General features: G+C 47.3%; 1 protein-coding gene across 5 annotated transcripts in view; it reads right to left on the bottom strand.

Annotated features, from left to right (window-relative positions):
• The window catches only part of fbxl17 (F-box and leucine-rich repeat protein 17), a 129,619-nt gene that overhangs the window by 68,097 nt on the left and 43,622 nt on the right, over window positions 1-17,900 (bottom strand). For 4 of the 5 annotated variants that reach the window (XM_029829458.1, XM_029829460.1, XM_011615603.2 and 1 more), the window contains exon 8: window positions 9,413-9,543. In XM_029829458.1, the coding sequence (XP_029685318.1) occupies window positions 9,413-9,543 (131 nt within the window). Of the gene's footprint in view, window positions 1-7,597; window positions 9,128-9,412; window positions 9,544-17,900 lie in introns of those variants that run through there. The other variant, XM_029829461.1, reaches the window with a different exon arrangement.

Here is a 17,900-nt window from a genome sequence, read left to right as displayed (position 1 = left end):
TAAGCTCATCCGCTGGAACCGGGAGACTAGTTTTGAGCTCCAACCAGATTAATTTGTCAAAACCTGGACAGAGTGTGATCTTTTCATTAAGAGAAGATCTGTGCCCTGACATTTACAACCCCCGTTAAAATGAAGATGTATTACATATTTCACAAGGCGGATAAAAAGCCATCCATCTCTCCGTCTCGCTCCCTCGTGAAATGTTGCACAGTTAGCGGAGTGCTAATGTAAAGCAGACCACATGAGCCTGTCCTGGGTTAATATGCTAATCAACAAATTTTGAGGACCGAGGCAGTATTCTACGAGAAGCTGTAAAAGTGTTTTGGGGGGAAATTCACTGTCGGCTTCGATTGCTGGAAGACATGCAAGGAGAATTCACCAGCTGCCGTATTTAAAGGGGGGGCGGTGACCGTTCTCAGAGTAAAAACAACAGAGGCAATAAAGAAACAAAGAATACGTCTGCAAAAAGACACCTTAACCGACAACATTGGGCAGAGAAACTGACATCCTCGAGTGTTTTATTTATTCGTTTTTATCAAAGTGCCGCGATGGATCCTGCAGACGTCAGCAGGCAGCTGAAGTTCGGGATCAAGCGCTCTTAAGCCAAGTGGAATTGTGAAATGATTCTGGACAAAGGGGTCCCAGTCTTACTCCCTCTCCCTGGTTACTCCAACATGCTTCCTCCTCTATCAAACGGCGTGAGCGACGGGTGGTTTGCACGACTGCGTTCTATCAGAGATCTGTGATATCCCAGTATTACTCCTGATCTGATCGATGCCTTAAGTCCCATTAGAAACTTTATACTCATTCATGCTCATTAGCTCACGGTGCCCTGTATCACACAGGATTATTATTTCTATTAGTTGTTCCAAAAGTTTGAAAATGTGAATCCATATGGATGTTTCAGGGTAAATTTGAGATTAAGCAAATCCAGGCTAGAGGAGACATGAATGAAGGTGGCATTGTGTCCTTCCTGCTGCTGTCCCAGATCCTGGAAGAGGACAGACCGCTGCCAACAAGGGAAGGGATCGGGGCTCCGCTTTACCTGGTTCTCCCTCCTGTAACAACAACAACAACATTTTCCTGGGGAAAATGTTGCCTCGGCAGTGTAATTACAATATTGCTCTCATCGCAGCGAACTTTTCCCTGGACATGAATCCAGCGGCTGAACTGGAGTAGCTGCGATTACGATGCACGTCTACAGGAGCTGGAATGCTGGAACTGCTCTCCCTGTTTGGCCAAGTTATGCTCGGAGAAACAAAAACCTGATACTGCAAGGTCACGGCCTCTGGGCTGGGGTGAATTTTTCCAGCCTCTCTGGTGTCCAGTCCTTCGACTGTCTCCCACTGGGGTAAAGATAGGATTCTGAATCAGCTGCCAATAGATTTCCCACCTGAGTTAAACCATTTACTGAAGAGTCAAAGCCATTGAGCGGAGCCGCGATGTCGTACACATCAACATGTTTTTAGCGGCCGAGCTCAGGAGACTTCTTTAAACAGAGTCTGCTGTCTGGGGGGGTTTGGACACCTGAAAAGAGGGACAGTTGAACAATCGCAGCTTTGGGGGGAACAGAAGGAATGAGCAGAAGAAGAAAGGAGGAGAGGGGGGATTAGAGGTCAATGAGTGAAGACGAGGAGGAAAAATGAGTAAAAAAAAAACAAAGAGGGGTCCGGGATGAATGTAAAAGCCTGATATCAGCCTGGCGGGCGGCGGCGTGAGCTGAATAGACATGAAGCCGGCCACCATTTCCCAGCGCAGCGGCTGAGGTGGTAACAGCAGCAGAGGAACACTGGGAAGTCCAAACTCTGTTCTGTTCTGGCCCAATGGAGCAGCCCGCTGCATGTCTGAGACGAGGACTGTGGATCTGCCCCCGGAACACCTGAAACTGCACCTGCACCAGATCCGCCCACCTGCCGGGGCGCTGGCGTCTGGCGTCAGGAGAGCTCCTGCTCATGGCTGCAGCAGGAAATCACATCCCTCAGACCTTCCTGGCCGGAGTTTATCTATCACTCTGCCGCAGCGGAACATTCCGTCCCAGGTCCAGGAGTTACCGGCTCGATCAAACAGGTCGCACCATAAATCACAGCTCGGCCGTGTAAACAAGCGGTGAGTGGACGCCCGCGTCCGTCTGCTTGGCCGGAGGGATCGTGCGTCGTACATAAACCTTAAATAAACAAAGTGGTTCGGCGCAGTTCCTGCAGGAAATTCTTGGATTCGGACTTCCATTGCTGATCTCATGTTGGCCGTTGGTGACTGTTCCTCTCCCGGAATCGGATTTTTCATAGGTTGGTGGGCGGTTGGTTGGTTCACGTCACGCCGGAGGTTTAAACGGAGTTACGCGCCGGGTTGGGACTTCCAACAGGACAACGATGTAAAAGTTTGCGCAGCAACAGTTCAGCTTCCCCGGCCTGCTGTTGGATTTCTAACCACAGCGAGACGCAAGCTAACAGCCGGCATGTGCGGGCTTTCCGGAGGCTGCACAAGTTCATGCATACCAAATCAAAGCCGGGGAATAACAATCAGCTAACTATTGGTCCTCGGGAGCCTAATGCAAAACAGGTGAGCAACAATAGCAGTTAAACAGCTCCAATTTAGTTTGTTATTCAAGTCCCACAACACAGCGCGGTTTGAAATAGCAATTTGAAATAGTCACCCGCCAAGCGAAAATGTTTATCCCCAGAGAGTAATGCACACACGCACCCTCCTGCCATCCATTTAGCGTGCTGCAAATGCTACTTTTTTGTTCTCATTTCTTTTATCCTCCGTGGTTTAAAAAAGGGCCCTCCTCCGTTTCACCTGTGCTCAAAAGTGCCGCTAATGCCCTCAGGCTGGACGTGATTCACAGCAATTGCGCAAAAATGCCCACGTCTGTGGCTCCCCAAACGGAACACGATTCCACGGCGCAATTACTTCCCTCAATAGTGGCAGCTAATTACGGGAGGTGTCAGACAAACAGGTAGGAGAGCAGAGACGGGGGGGGGGGGCTTTTGACACAATGGCCGAGGTGCAAGCCCCGCCACTCGGGACGGAGCGGTTCAATGGCAGGCAGTAAATTCATTTAGGCTGGCTTCATTAAACCCTGTTCTCTGGGTCCTGCATCATGCTCTCCCCCTCGCTCTCATTTGTAGAGCAGCGGATGTGCTGTGGGTAAGAAGCAGGCGATCACACAAATGAGTATGACGCCGGGGGAGCGGAAGAAAGCTGGAGGAGGAGGAGGGGGAGGGGGAAAGAATGGAGGAGCAACGTGGTGGAGGAGAATTTGAAGAAATCAACAATAGGAGCATAAGGGGAACGAAAAGAGGGAAGTGAATGGTATCAGGAAGGCCAGACAACAGAGTCATATAAGAGGAATGTAAAAATACTGGTCAGGGATGAGAACGTGACATGTGCTCATTTGATTAGAAAGAAATGACGCATAGAAGGGCGTGAGAGGATCATTCTGAATGGGGTTTTTGTAGCCCTCATCTGACGCCATCTTCTAAAGCCACGCAGAAGAGAAGAAAACAGAGAAATTGCAGCTTTGGTCCTCAAACACCGGCCAAATGGCAGAACTCCAGCACGGCGGAACAAGGGCAGCCGAGCCCCGTGGTCTTTTTACCATTTAGATTATACTGGGAACTTTCTGACCTCACAGTACGGATAACCATCATAAGCCACACTCCCCTCTGTGTACCACCTGTACGCCCAACACATTCCCAAACACAGACCTCAACTTCTGCTCAGAAATCCTTCCAACAAAAGTGCTTGAAACTGAAAGAGAAACCTCTCGTATGAACGCGTGCCTGAATCTGAAAAGAAACCATCTTGATAAGTGATGTGGTTGCGCGGAATAACAGGCTTTATAACAGGTTCTTTATTAGAACTGAATGGATCGGAGGGAAATCAAAGAGTTCTGACTTGTGTCCTCATCCTCTGCGCACCTCTCGGCGGGGGGGGCTTTCTTAGAACCTTTCTAATTAAACCATCTGCTCTTTTTATTAGCAATTTAAACCACTTCTGCATCTAATCCACGCCGCTAGTTGCAGGGACTAGCACAACTAGCGCGCTATCCAAGTCTCTGTTTGGGGAAGGAACCAACAAGGTCTGACAGCAGTTACATTTATCCAGTGTGCAGAACTTCTCCCTGCTTTCCTCTGTGTGGTTTCAGAACTGTTCCTCCATCTCTTGTACTTCCTGGCAGTGGGGACTGGGGCTGCCATTACTCATAATTAATAACCGCCGCCGCGTGTTTCTGACAGCACATCTACCCAGACTGATAAAGGCACGTGTCTGTGAGCGAGGGGGGGGGGGGGGGGGGGGGGGGGGTTGGAGGAAGGTGGCAGGAAGAGATGCGCCTCAGGTGGAGGAGAAAGGCAGAAACAGTCTGGAGCATGCAAACAGGTGCATCCACCATGGCTAATTACTCCGACTCCAGCCGCTCTTTGCTGTTTTCCCTGCGCCGTTTCTGAACATGGTGTCAGACAACAGGGCAAACACTCGCCCTCCCCGTGTGTGCACTCACTAAACAGGCTTCTAATCTGTGCTGACAGCCAGGCTGCTCCAGCAAGGTGGCCCCCAGTAAATAAAGAGGGCTCCTGTTCTGCTTTTTGCAAACTGCACGGGCCCAGAGCGAGGTCAGATTCTCAGGAAGCGCCGCTCGGACCATAACGCCCCGCGCCACGCGTGTGGAAACTCAGAGGGAAGGGGAAGCCCCGCCCACCTCAGCAGCTCCACTCAAATCCGAACAGACAGATGCTCCAGTAACGAGACAAGAACAAATATCTGTCGGTCACCGGTTTCGGGCTCCACTGACATTTTCCATGACATTTAGAAGCTATCCAAGGATATCCAAACAAAACGGGGGCTCGGTTGGCGAGGAGGTGTAAAAAATAGCTTGAGGAATCCATGAATGGGGAGGTTATTTAAAGATTTAAAGAGATTGCTTTTAGGGATTTCTCACAATGTCCTGCTGAGACAGTAATTTCCATTTACGTCAAACTGTGAGTTAAAAAAAAAAAAATCCTTTTACTCGCTGCCAAATAAAACTCTAACAACCCGAAGGTGCGGATGACATTTTTTACACTCAGGTTCAGGTAGAGAACCAGCCACAAATAACCCCCCCCCCCCCCCCCCCCCCCCCCCCCACCACCACCACCACCACCAAAAAGGATTCCAGAGGAAAAAAAACCCGAAAAGCAGGGGTTGAAGGTTGTTACTGGATTAAATCCGTGCTCGGCTCCAGCACAGGGCTCTGCTGCAGCCTCAGATTGGGTCTATCAGGTGGCGATTGGCCGTTCCCAAGTTGTGTTTCTAATCTCATTCAAATAGTTTCCGTTTACTGTGAGCCTAAAACCCAGAGAGGCCCCGGCCATGCTTCGTCCTGCCAGAGCTCTGTGAGAAAGCAGGACAAAAAAAGGCCCTTGGAACTGTGATTAGTAGTGTTCATAAGTGATGGAGAAAGGCAGAAAATCAATGCTTGAAGGGAAAGAAAAACAAAAGAACAGAAAATAATGAAAACTGACTGAGAGAGAGAGAGAGTCGGGAAAATGTTCAAATTCAACCAATGTGAGTCTCATTAAAGTTGTGACTCATTTACTCCACATCTGCTTCCCACTGAGACCACAGGCGGGCTGACCAGGAGAGGAGGAGAGACGGGAGTGTTGATCAAAGCTGCTGCTGCTCACACACGTCTGCCCCACGCAGCACAGACTGCTGCTGAGCTGGTGGTGGAGCATCCATCCACCATCCATCCATCATCCATCCATCATCTATCCATCCATCCACCATCCATCCACCATCCATCCATCATCCATCCATCATCCATCCATCCATCATCCATCCATCCACCATCCATCCATCCATCCACCATCCATCCATCCATCCACCATCCATCCATCATCCATCCATCCATCCATCATCCATCCATCCACCATCCATCCATCCATCCACCATCCATCAATCCATCATCCATCCATCATCCATCCATCATCCATCCATCCATCATCCATCCACCATCCATCCATCCATCCATCCATCATCCATCCATCCATCCATCCACCATCCATCCATCCATCCACCATCCATCAATCCATCATCCATCCATCATCCATCCATCATCCATCCATCCATCATCCATCCATCATCCATCCATCCACCATCCATCAATCTATCATCCATCCATCCATCCACCATCCATCCATCCCTCCATCCATCCACCATCCATCCATCCATCCATCCCTCCATCCATCCATCCATCCATCATCCATCATCCATCCATTATCCATCATTCATCCATCCACCATCCATCATCCATCCATTATCCATCATTCATCCATCCACCATCCATCCATTATCCATCCATCCATCCATCATTCATCCGTCATCCATCCATCCATCCATCATCCATCCATCCATCCATCCATCCAGCATCCATCCACCATCCATCCATCCATCCATCATCCATCCATCCATCCATCCATCCATCCATCATCCATCCACCATCCATCCATCCATCCATCATCCATCCATCCATCCATCCACCATCCATCCATCCATCCATCCATCCACCATCCATCAATCCATCATCCATCCATCATCCATCCATCCATCATCCATCCATCATCCATCCATCCACCATCCATCAATCCATCATCCATCCATCCATCCACCATCCATCCATCCCTCCATCCATCCACCATCCATCCATCCATCCATCCCTCCATCCATCCATCCATCCATCCATCATCCATCATCCATCCATTATCCATCATTCATCCATCCACCATCCATCATCCATCCATTATCCATCATTCATCCATCCACCATCCATCCATTATCCATCCATCCATCCATCATTCATCCATCATCCATCATTCATCCATCCATCCATCCATCCATCCAGCATCCATCCATCCATCCACCATCCATCCATCCATCCATCCATCCACCCATCCATCCACCATCCATCCATCCATCCATCCATCCACCATCCATCCATCCATCCACCATCCATCCATCCATCATCCATCCATCCATCCATCCATCCATCCTCTGCTGACCACCACATTAAATTCTCGCCAGGGCCATTTAGAGTTTCTAAACAGCCGGATGTGCATCATTTTGGAGACACAGCCTGGGACTTAACCCACACCCTTCTTCTGCAGATCGAGTCTTCACACAAACACAAATTAGGCTAATTATCCAAAATAAAACCAATCTGTCCTCAAGGCTAAATAAAAAATACTCGCCAGTGGTTTCCAGCAGGCATTAAAAACAAGAAAGAATGAGAACCGCAGCCCGCCCTCGACAGAGAAGCAAATCGTTGGAGTTTGGCAGCGTTGCCAGCTTGGTGAGCGCTGCCATTTTCTCTGCCATTCCACTTTGATCGTCACTCGCTCTCCATTTTCAAGTACTGTGACATTTGGGAAAACACAATCCCACTTTGGTCTCCCATCGTCGCTGAGAGGAGGATACAAGGAAATAATAGGACAGACGCTGGCCCCCTGCAGCAAATCACCCCCCCCACCCCCCACCAGAAATGACACTGACCAAAAAATTGGTGTCCCACTGTCACAATCTGTCCATCGGACCGCGACGATGGGAAGTCCGTATTTGCTCGTCATTTTCCGTTTCCTTACAGCGAGCTGCCATTTGCGGCTATTATCGAGGAAGATGAGGGTAGCCAGAAGACATGACTTCTTTTTTAAGATAAGGGAGAAGAAAGTGCGAGGGAAAAAGAAGGAGGGAGTAAAATGTGTTGCCCCCCGCCGAGCGCCATCCCTCCTACGGTCCCTTGTCAGCGGACAAATTGATCCTGGAAATAAGGGGTCATTTCCTCCGCCTGCTCGCCACCAGTTCAAAAGACACCCAAAAGAGCCTCCGAGGGCGAGCGCGAGTGAGGGTCGCGCATGTCTGCGTCGATGTTAATGACCTTTGAACTTAGACTCAACCCAAAAATCTGTCCGTCTCTGTGGACACTACACATGATAAAAGACCTCAAACGCCTCGGCGACAGACTGTAGGGGAACCTGGACAACGTTTGTGTCACATGGGGGGGTCAGCAGGTGGACAAAGCAGGAGCGTAGCAGCTTCATGTCAGCCTCCTTCTGCACAACGTCCAGTCTCCCGCACACTTCTATGACCTTTTCACAACATGCAGCCATTTACATCACACACACTCGCCGCCACCAACACATAGTCTGGGACCCAATAAGAAAAACACACAGAGCCACACACCCTGAGCCCCTGAACCAGAACAGTTCATATAGATTACAGAATCAATGCAGCCTTGAATCAACTGTGTGTGTGTGTGTGTGTGTGTGTGTGTGTGTGTGTGAGTGTGTGTGTGTGTGTGTGTGTGTGTGTCTTTTAGACTGTATGACTGAGATTAAGCGAAGCAGCTGATAACACGGTGTGCTCCTCTGAGGGGTTTCTCCAACCTCCATCATCGTATGATTGAAAGTAGGCGGGGAAGATATTACCGCCACCTTCCCACGTGTCTGCCGTCGCCTCGGCAGTGGAAAAATCATTTCACACATGCCTAGCTACAGATGCTTTGGTTGTTATATATATATATATCCTATATTGAGCTAAGTGTCGCCACTCCTAAGCTGGCGAGGAGGTAGACGGCGGCAAATCAATATTTTGATGGCGTAAATAAAAATATGGTCACTGTTGTTTTGCTGTTGTTGAGCATGTTGCCTGTTGAATGTCCACTTTTAGCTTTAAAGAAAGAAATGAATTGATTATTTGTAAAACATCAAACTTAGTTGTTGAGGTATTAGCTTTCCTGGACTGTTTCATGTTTAATTACAGCTGCACGCAGACACCTTCGGAGATATAAACTGAGGATCGGAATCCACAATTACCTCATTTCAGGGAATCATTTCTGCCTCTGACTCTTTTCCTAATTTGGTCATTTATTTCATAGTCTGCAACTTTTCCCTATTTGGAGTGAGAACCACATAATCGGGCTTCCTCTGAAGGATAACTGTGATGTTAGTAATTATGCTTTTGTGCTCATAACTGAGAACAAAAGGTTCCGGATATGTCACTAAATGTCCCACAGTACTTTGTCGCAGAGACAATAGTCTTTGATGTAGAGTTGCTGTGAGAACGCTCTCTGATTGAGCGGAACCGCTTCAGACATCTGGCAAAAAGAAGGAGAGGGCAACCGCTCTTTAGTGAACATTATTGGGGAAATAAAGGTCTTTCAAGTGTCTTCACATCCGGAACCTTCTAGCAAAATGACAGGAAAGTGTTGCTTTGCACGCTCATTGATTAATTACTCAGTTACGTGAGCAAAATGCCGTTAATTGAGGTTGAAGAAACTTCTTTCATTATTTGAAGTGCAGCTGTCCCACATGCAGATGAGCACAGTTCGGCTCGTGGCGATGTGGGATAGACGACCCCCCCCCCCCCCGTTTCGGCGTACCTGTCGTCGATACTCCAGTTGAGGCAGAGGTTGAGGGAGCTCAGGTTGCGGCACTTCCTCACCACCTCCATCACCGTCTCGTTGTTGAGCTCGGAAATGTGTCGCAGGTCCAGGACGTTCAGGTTCCGGAGCTGCAACGGGAGAAAAACAACACACAAGCGTTAAATGACAACTGACCGTCCGACACCTTCGGCAGCTTCAGGTCTTCATGGGTCTGAACTGGTTTCATTTGATTATTATTTTGAACTAGTGGAGTAGGTGAAGAGTGAAGCTGTTCTCTCTAGTCCAGGTCAACCTCAGAGACATTTGACAGGATATTGTCTCCCATCCAGGATAGTGTAGATGCTTCCTGTCGGCTTTAAGAGCACGTTTAATGCTGCAAGCGTAATTTAATTTCAGTCTAACTGCGACAGTATTGTACTGCGACACATTCCTCCATTGATGACAGAAGCTAGCTGTAGATGTGAGACTTGGTGAAGGAGGATGATACGAGAGAAGTATTTGGCTCAAATGTGTGCAGTGTGAACATGCCTGCTGGATTACATGGAAGGTTTAGGGAAATATCCCTGTGGAATATGGAAATAAACCTCTTTATTCAAAGGACCTTGTCACAGCACAAATCCAGAGTCAATGCTAAAAAGACTGATAAAAGACGAATGGCGTGCTGCTTCTGTTTATCATTCTGTGCCTGCGTGCCTGGCGTGAAGGGTTATGAGCCAATATGAGCATTCACTACTCTCCTCCCTTTTATCTCTCCCAGTTTCAATAATCCCACTTTCCGATCTGAATGCCTCGTAAAAGGGGGTTTAGATTAATCCTCCAGTCGGAATCGCACGCTTCCCCAGACAGTCTGCACTCGACCGGGCTTTTTTCAAGTCCGCCCAGGTGCATTTTCTTTGATAGATGCTGAAAACTGTGCTGTTTGAGGCACAGGTGCACCGAAACGTGCACACACTCGTCCCCACCAGGGATGAAAAATGCTACCGGTGGGATATCAAGGGCTCGGCGTCGGGGAGGCAGAGAGGTAAATGTCACAGCCGAGGCTAAAGAGAAAATAAGCTTAAACTTTGACGGTAAAAGCGCTGGGCGCCGTTGTCGCCTCCATAGGCGTGACATATACCTACCAGCGTGACCAAACGGGGTGGGGTGGATTAGGACGGAGCATGCTGCGTGAAGTAAACATAGATGTAAATACCCTGTCCTCGCCTACTGAGAGCCAGGAACACACGCCGACTCCAGACAAACAAAGTCGACGTGTGACGCCGCAGCACGCTGGAAGTAATAAGAAAGCTTTTTACTCCCATCTGCCTCCCCGTTTCCCTCTCTGCTCGGAGGCCCCATGGCTCCCCCTCCTGTGCCCGCTCCTCCAGAAAAAAATGGATGCACACCTCTTCTGATAAAAAAAACCAAAAAAAAAAACCCTGCTTGGACATGAAATAAACATGAAAACCATTTTGTTGGTGTCATATCAGCACTTAAGCTGTGAAGATCTGCTTTGATATACTGATGAAATAAACATTTAGCATCTTGTGTGAGCAGGGATGGTTCTTGAATGCAGCAGTGATCTTCAGGGACCACTAAACCGACATCGCAAACAAAGGCATGTGGTGAGAGTGAGAAACCCTCAGCACTGTGCGCATTATTATAGTCTTCTGCACGACGTAGCAGATGCACACACGCGCGCGCGCGCGCGCACACACACACACACACACACACACACACACACACACACACGAACTGCAGAAGCTGTCAGGTACTTGTGTGGCCAGTGTTGGATCGAAGACCTAAATTATTCATGTGGTTGCACTGAGGCGCGCGTGTGTCTGTGTGTGCATGTGTCCAAGTGTGTGTTTGAAAACACAGCGCCTGGCAAAAAAAAAAAAAAAAAAAAATCAATGTAAGTCTCGAATATTGCTAAATTCATACTAACGTTTATTGTATAATCAGTCAAATAAATTCTATCAATAGGTCGCTTTCTTTCTCTCTCTGAATGACAAACACACACACACTCACACACACACACACACACACACACACACACACATGCATTCAGTATATATGTTAACCCTGGAGAAAGTTTGAAACCTGACATCAAAAGCCATATTTGTTGTAAAGATCTTCAAAATTGCTTACTGTACATCTGCTCTATTGAATTTCTACTCCAGCCAATCGCAACGCTCTCATTGATGCACATAACCAATGAGAAATCAGGCCAATAGGGGTGGGTTCTGATTGGCTAGGAGTGTAGCTAGGATGAATAAAAATTTAAAACATTAGCACAAGAGGAAAGAGGCAGAGTCCCTGCTCATTCCCGAGTTTACCAGACATCTGCTAAAGGGAAAAATAGCTTTGAAATCCCTGGAACAGTCACACAAAGAACCCCGCTCCCTCGGGGTCGCCCCTCCAAGGCCACTAACCACTGGTCATTTCTTATAGTTGGAAAATGATTAGTGTGTTAGAATCAATACTTTGTGCATGGTGGGGGGAAATGATGAAAGACGCCATAAGAAGAAAAAATAAATAGAGAGAAAGGAAGAGAAGAGAAACAGGACAATAAGCAGGGGGCTCGTTTTCCTCTGTAACCAGGCAGATTTTCTGTTTCCTCTCCTGGCAGCTACACCTGGACACACCCCGAAAACCCCCGAATGTTAGGCCATCCCAGCTGTTCCCAAACCGGTGGGACTCTTCCATCCCATGAAGACACTGTTCACAATAAGGTTGTTCAGCTATCCTGCAAATAACTAATATAAATTTAACAGACACTTAAAAAGCAGAAAATATTCCATCGAATATATAATGAAATATTCACAGACACGTTTCTGTATCAGCTGAAATGATTGAATATTTAAAAACTAGCATCATGCTAGTGGAGAAGAGTCAATCTGTTCAAAAATGTAATTTCAGTGTTTATAATCCACATTTAATTGACTTCAAGCACAAGCTCCATGGGCCTGGAAAAACTCACAGAGCAGAAAATAACAGAGTAAAGTTCCCCAAAAATGAGGAATAAATCCCAATTTATGGACTTACGAGAAATCCATCCAAATACGGACAACGTGATGGCAGATTCAAAGATAAGAGAAAAGCAATCCAGCAGATTTTACCAGAGGAGACAGAAGTTAGTGCGGCGCCGTACTTCTGTGTGGACCAAGGCGTTTCATTCAATTTATATGCTGATCTGTCAGCTCTCATCTAGAAGCTTACAGACAAAAATACTGGCAGATTTTTAGGCAGCAAAATATATAGCAGTGAATTTTCAACATGATCGTGTGTGTGTGTGTGTGTGTGTGTGTGTGTGTGTGTGTGTGTGTGTGTGTGTAGTCCTGAGGAAAGGTTCAATGTCCTAAAGTGATGCTGGGGTGTGCGTTGGGGACACCTTGTGTCGGACCGTCATGAGCAGGAAAAACTGTGTCACGAGGTGAATACGAGTGTGCGCTCATGCACGCGCCTTCTTCGTTTCGTGTCGGAGCATCCCAGACAGCCCAGTCAGACAGGAGAACGCCAGGCTGAGACAATCCCCCCCCCCCAAAAAAAATCATGCACGCACAGAGAGGAATATCTTAAATTCTAACTCAAAGCAATACCATCAGAGGAATTATAGCAATTATAAATTAAGCCTTTTGCACTCACAATTTGTGTCCACATGCATGATTTAAATGACTAAACCAGCAGCGCAAATACAGATTCAAAACACAATCAGTCGCGGTGAATCATGTGGGGTTCAGACATTTATTCTCCAGTGGTTAAAATACCCGACGTGCAAATACGCCATAAAACAAGGGCAACCAATTAAATGGACGTAGCAGAACGCAGGAATTAATAGAATAAGAATCAGTATTTTTAAACAGTCTAGACTGGTTGGCAGCTTTGCTATAATCTACCTCAAAATCCAGATTTAAAAAAAAAATAAAGAAAAGACTGAGACAAAAAGCCAAAGGGAGACAGAGTCTGGTCCTTCAAATACAGTGTCTCCATCAGTCATGGACCAGTGAGCTGATCCTCCCGTGTGTGTTTGTGTGTGTTTAATATCTCTCTTTATCTGGCACGTGCTCGTCTACTGTCTATCACTTATTTCCCTGCTTTTCTCCCCTCTCTTCTGTCTCCTTCTCAGCTGCTAATCCTGCATATGCCGGTGTTGATAACAAACTCGGTGGCGGGTGAAGGGGGCTGGAGGAGAAACGGAGCGGCGGTTTCTCTTCGGCGCGCTAAGCCAAATGACCACAAAGACGGGGCAAATGCACAAGCAGGAGCCGGTCTGACGGCGCGGTGTGGCAGCCACTAGTTGGGCCAATAAAGAGACATGATATTCCCCCCTCCAGAGGTCAAAAACCTCTCTATCTTTGTGTGTCTCTGGGTTAAAAAGTCTCAGAGCCAAATGAATTATTCTTCAATTACTCTTGCAGGCGACAGACATCATCCTTAGGCTCCTCTCCCCTCATTATATTCATAAATCCCCCAATCTCCTCCATACAGCAGTGAGGAAAATTATTACTATGATTTAACTACTTCGGTAACCCCCCTCAACCCCATTACCTTTCTTTCTTCAAATGGCCTCTGCGCCTTGGTTTCCCCTTTATCCCCTCTCCCACCCCTGAGACACAACACACACGGAGGGGAACACAGCGAGGCATGTCCACACACACACGTCCACACACACATATACACACGGGCGCACAAGCTTGTGTTGGGGTTATCAGTTTGACACAGGGCACTGGGATTGTGTATTTTCTGTTCAGTCAGAGTGAGGAGATAAGGGGTCAGCGCACTACAGAAAAGCCAGACAGCACTCATCCTAAAATGGGAGGGAGCGGAGGGGGGGGGCTGTGTGACTGTGGCAGCGAATGAAGGATCCTATCAAAACCCTGTTGCGGTCCAATCCTCTTTACCAACATCTGCTAATAACAATGTGTGTTTAACCAAAAGAATAAGCCCCCCCGCACCAAAAAACCCCCTATTAATTCATCAGTCTCTTTGATTCCTCGTTTGAATGATTAGAGATGATTTGCAGCAAACACACATCTGGACACAACATGTTTCTCTCGTTACTGAACTAAACAGCTTCCCTCATGAACCAGATTGTTGCCTTTTGCATGTAAACACACAGACGCGACGAGGTGCTGGCCCGGGTTCCAGCTCCGTCAGCGCCGAGGAGCGTTTATCAAAAGGCATGAAGAAGAACAACAAAGCCACTGAAACGGCGTGGCCGGGTCCACCGGCGAGGCCCAGAATTGGAACCAGAAACGCTCCTTCACATCAGAGAGAGGATGCAGCCATTACAACCTCCAAATACACCTCTTTTCATCTCTGACTCGGTCTTCAACAATCTCTCCATTTGTTATGTCTCTGGCCTCTTCTGTCTCCTCAGGGTGCAGTTTTCATACAAACTCCAAAAAAAGGGGGTATTTTGTGGGCCGCGCTGTCTCACGGTGGTGATGGGCTGATGTACGATGACGGACGCTGTGGGCAGGCACGACAGGGGAGGAGAAGCATCAGTGGGACATCTAAGGCTCCGGGAACGAAGGCTCTCTGGCATCCCGAGCCGCTTTCAAACACACTCTTCGCTACAGCCGACCTTGGACTTAATCACTACCAGAAGAAAGGAGCGCCACTTGACAGGAAGATGGAGAGACAAAGTGTGTGTAAGTGGGTGCGTGTCAGGGAGAGAGGGGGAGAGAGAAAAGGCCTGAGTAGGAGAGGCACATAAGAGGCGACAATGGCCAAATTCAGAAAGAGATGGGCCAGAGTTGGAGTAAGGCAGGTGACAACACAGCCGGCACATAATGACTCTGCCGGTGCTTTTCTCTTTCAAATCCAGCCGCCTTCGGGAGGTGAAGAACAGGGATTGCAGAGTAAATACAGTGTTTTAACCACTTCAGACACACTCGCAAGCCCGTTTGTGTTACTTTTAATGAAACAGCCGAATCAAACATACAGGCAGCCGCGAAATCCGCCACGGGTGCCCCCTCAGTGGAGCGTCTCAGGTGTCGCCCACGAGTCAGGGCTCTGGAACCAAATTAGAAGAATGATAAAGCTGATATAATTCCTGGACAAGATGCATTCAAATGTGTTAAATTAGTTGCTGAGGGACGGCAGCAAATTGCTGAAAGCGTGGGAAACCCACAATTCCACGTATCCATTAAGCATCCTTGGGACGTGACAGCCCTCATCAATAAAACTATTATTAATGCCAAGGGCTAGCAGCTAACTTTGAGGTCCAATCTCGATGCCATAAATAAAAAGTGTGCGTCCCTGGCAGCACAACACAAAAAAAAACCCACATCAGATGCGCGCTTGATCCGAAAATCGTCACAGATTTCGCTCCAGCGGCCGAAGGCGCGCACAGTCGATACCCGACCAAGAACTGTCAGGGAGCTTGTTTTCCATTAGCCGGCCTCGCGCCCTCAGCCAGCAGAGGGTTTGATTTCTGTTCTTTTCCTCATCAACCGGATGATGAACCATCAAAGAGCGCCCGGTTCTAAACACGAGCAGTTCCTGTAAGACTGGAGAAAATCCACAAAAAAAATACCGCAGCTTTAGTCGAGAGCCCAGCCTCAGCACCGTAGGCGGCCTGTTCCAGCCCTGGCAGCCCTGATTAAGAAAAGATGATTTCCATTGATTTCCTCAAGCCTTCAATTCCTGAGCAGGCCACATTAAAACTATCAAAGTGGAATAAATGTGTCAAATGCCAGGAGTTAATAAGAGTAATGGCTTTTGTTTTTTTCTCCAGTGCAAGTTTTTTGGGGTTTTTTTGTGACAACTGCGAGGACCCAGTGAGGAGGTTTGGAACCTGATGGTGGGGACACGGAGAAGAGGAGCGACTGAAGGAGAGGAGAAATGGGAGAGAGCGCGTGATAATTGAGCAGTAGTGGAGCGCTCGACAATCAAATCCAGGTCCGTGGAGTCATCAGAAATGCAACGGTTCCAAAGGCGAGAATATGATTTTCAATCAACATTGGATGGGAGCGAGTGGGAATAAATGAGAGGAGGAATCGACGGCTAAACGGGAGATCGTTACTGTGAGTGATTACGGAGAAATAGAGAGGAAGAAGGAGACAAATATAAGTGACTTAGAATTTATGTTAAATGTAAGAAAAGAAGCCTCTGACGGTAAAGCTGTCAATGTGGTTTTAAACCCCAAAAGCTCCTGATATATCATCATTAACGCTGGTGTTGTCCAGTGATGAAAAATGAATTATTGCTATATAATTTATGGTATATGCAGCTCTCTTCAACCTGGGGCAGGTGCAGAAATGTGCAGTGGAGCAACCGTCACTGCAAAGGACACCAGGGAGAAAGCAGAAAGTGGGAAACTGGGAGAAATCTGGCAAAATCGTCACGACGCGGTGTTACTTCAGAATTAACTCTATTGTAAAAACACCTCCAGCGAGCACACAGGCTGTCTTTTATGAACGAGAGCAGTCGGTATTAAAGTATGAGTCGCACCTCCCTGGGGGGCGACAGAGAGGCTCCGAGGAGGAGCATTGTGGGGGAAAATATGTAAATATTGCTTCTTTTTTTTAAAAAAGGTAGAAATACCTAGATTTCTATTGAATGGGCCTACAGTCAGAAAATCAGATTATTTAACCGGATGAAATATGATGACATAAGAGGAAGACGTAGCCTTAGAGAGTCTCCTCGTCAACAAGTGTCAGTGTGTTTAATAAAAAATGACTTGCGATAATGAGTTTATGTTCTGCTTCTTCCTGAACATTGATTGGTGCAGGTTCAACAAACAACAACAAACAGGAAACAGGCTTCAGCAAAGAACGTCCTATAACGAAGAAATGTGACACCGAAGTGTGTGTTACAGCGTTTCCTGGAGCTGGAGGGAGCTCAGTAAAGAGTATTTCATGTGAAATAAAAAGGAAATGATCATCTGCAAAGAGGTGCTAGCAAGAGGGGGGGGACATTCTGACGCACGTGCGGTGACCTGGCCAATATTTTGAATAGGAAGGTTACAAAAAAATACTATTATAGATAAGAAAATTGTCCATACGAGAGGCACAATGTTTAAAAACGATTGAAAAAGACAAAATTGAGGCAATCTCATGGGAGAAATGCCCCTGTTGAGCATGTATGCATTATATGAGAGAGTGTATTGATATGCATAACCATACTTTATATACAGTATATATATGGTCTGTAGTAGGGGTGCATTCTCGTGGGAGGGGGTGCACCGTTCATCAACGTTCCACAGTAACAATCTCTTGATACAAAGAGTGAGCTGAGAAGAATAGACCAGAAGATGGGTAGAGTTGGTGTTCTGCAGTGGAAAATGAGGAGTAAAACAGCATTGAATGACAAAGAAGTTTCATTGAGGACGCCAGTGAGGAGGAAGTGAGCGGAGACCAGCCGAGTGATCACGATGCGCACGTGAACCCTAAGAGGCCGCACATCTCAAAAGTGGAAAAAGAAATCGAAATGTTATCAGAATTATGCATTCCTTCAGCTAAACTCAAAGACGCCACTTTAATACTGTAATAAATAA

Source organism: Takifugu rubripes, chromosome 21 (assembly GCF_901000725.2).
Source record: "Takifugu rubripes chromosome 21, fTakRub1.2, whole genome shotgun sequence".
Lineage (NCBI taxonomy): Eukaryota > Metazoa > Chordata > Actinopteri > Tetraodontiformes > Tetraodontidae > Takifugu > Takifugu rubripes.
Note: the sequence above shows the minus strand (reverse complement) of the source record. Positions and strands in the feature narration are given on the sequence as shown.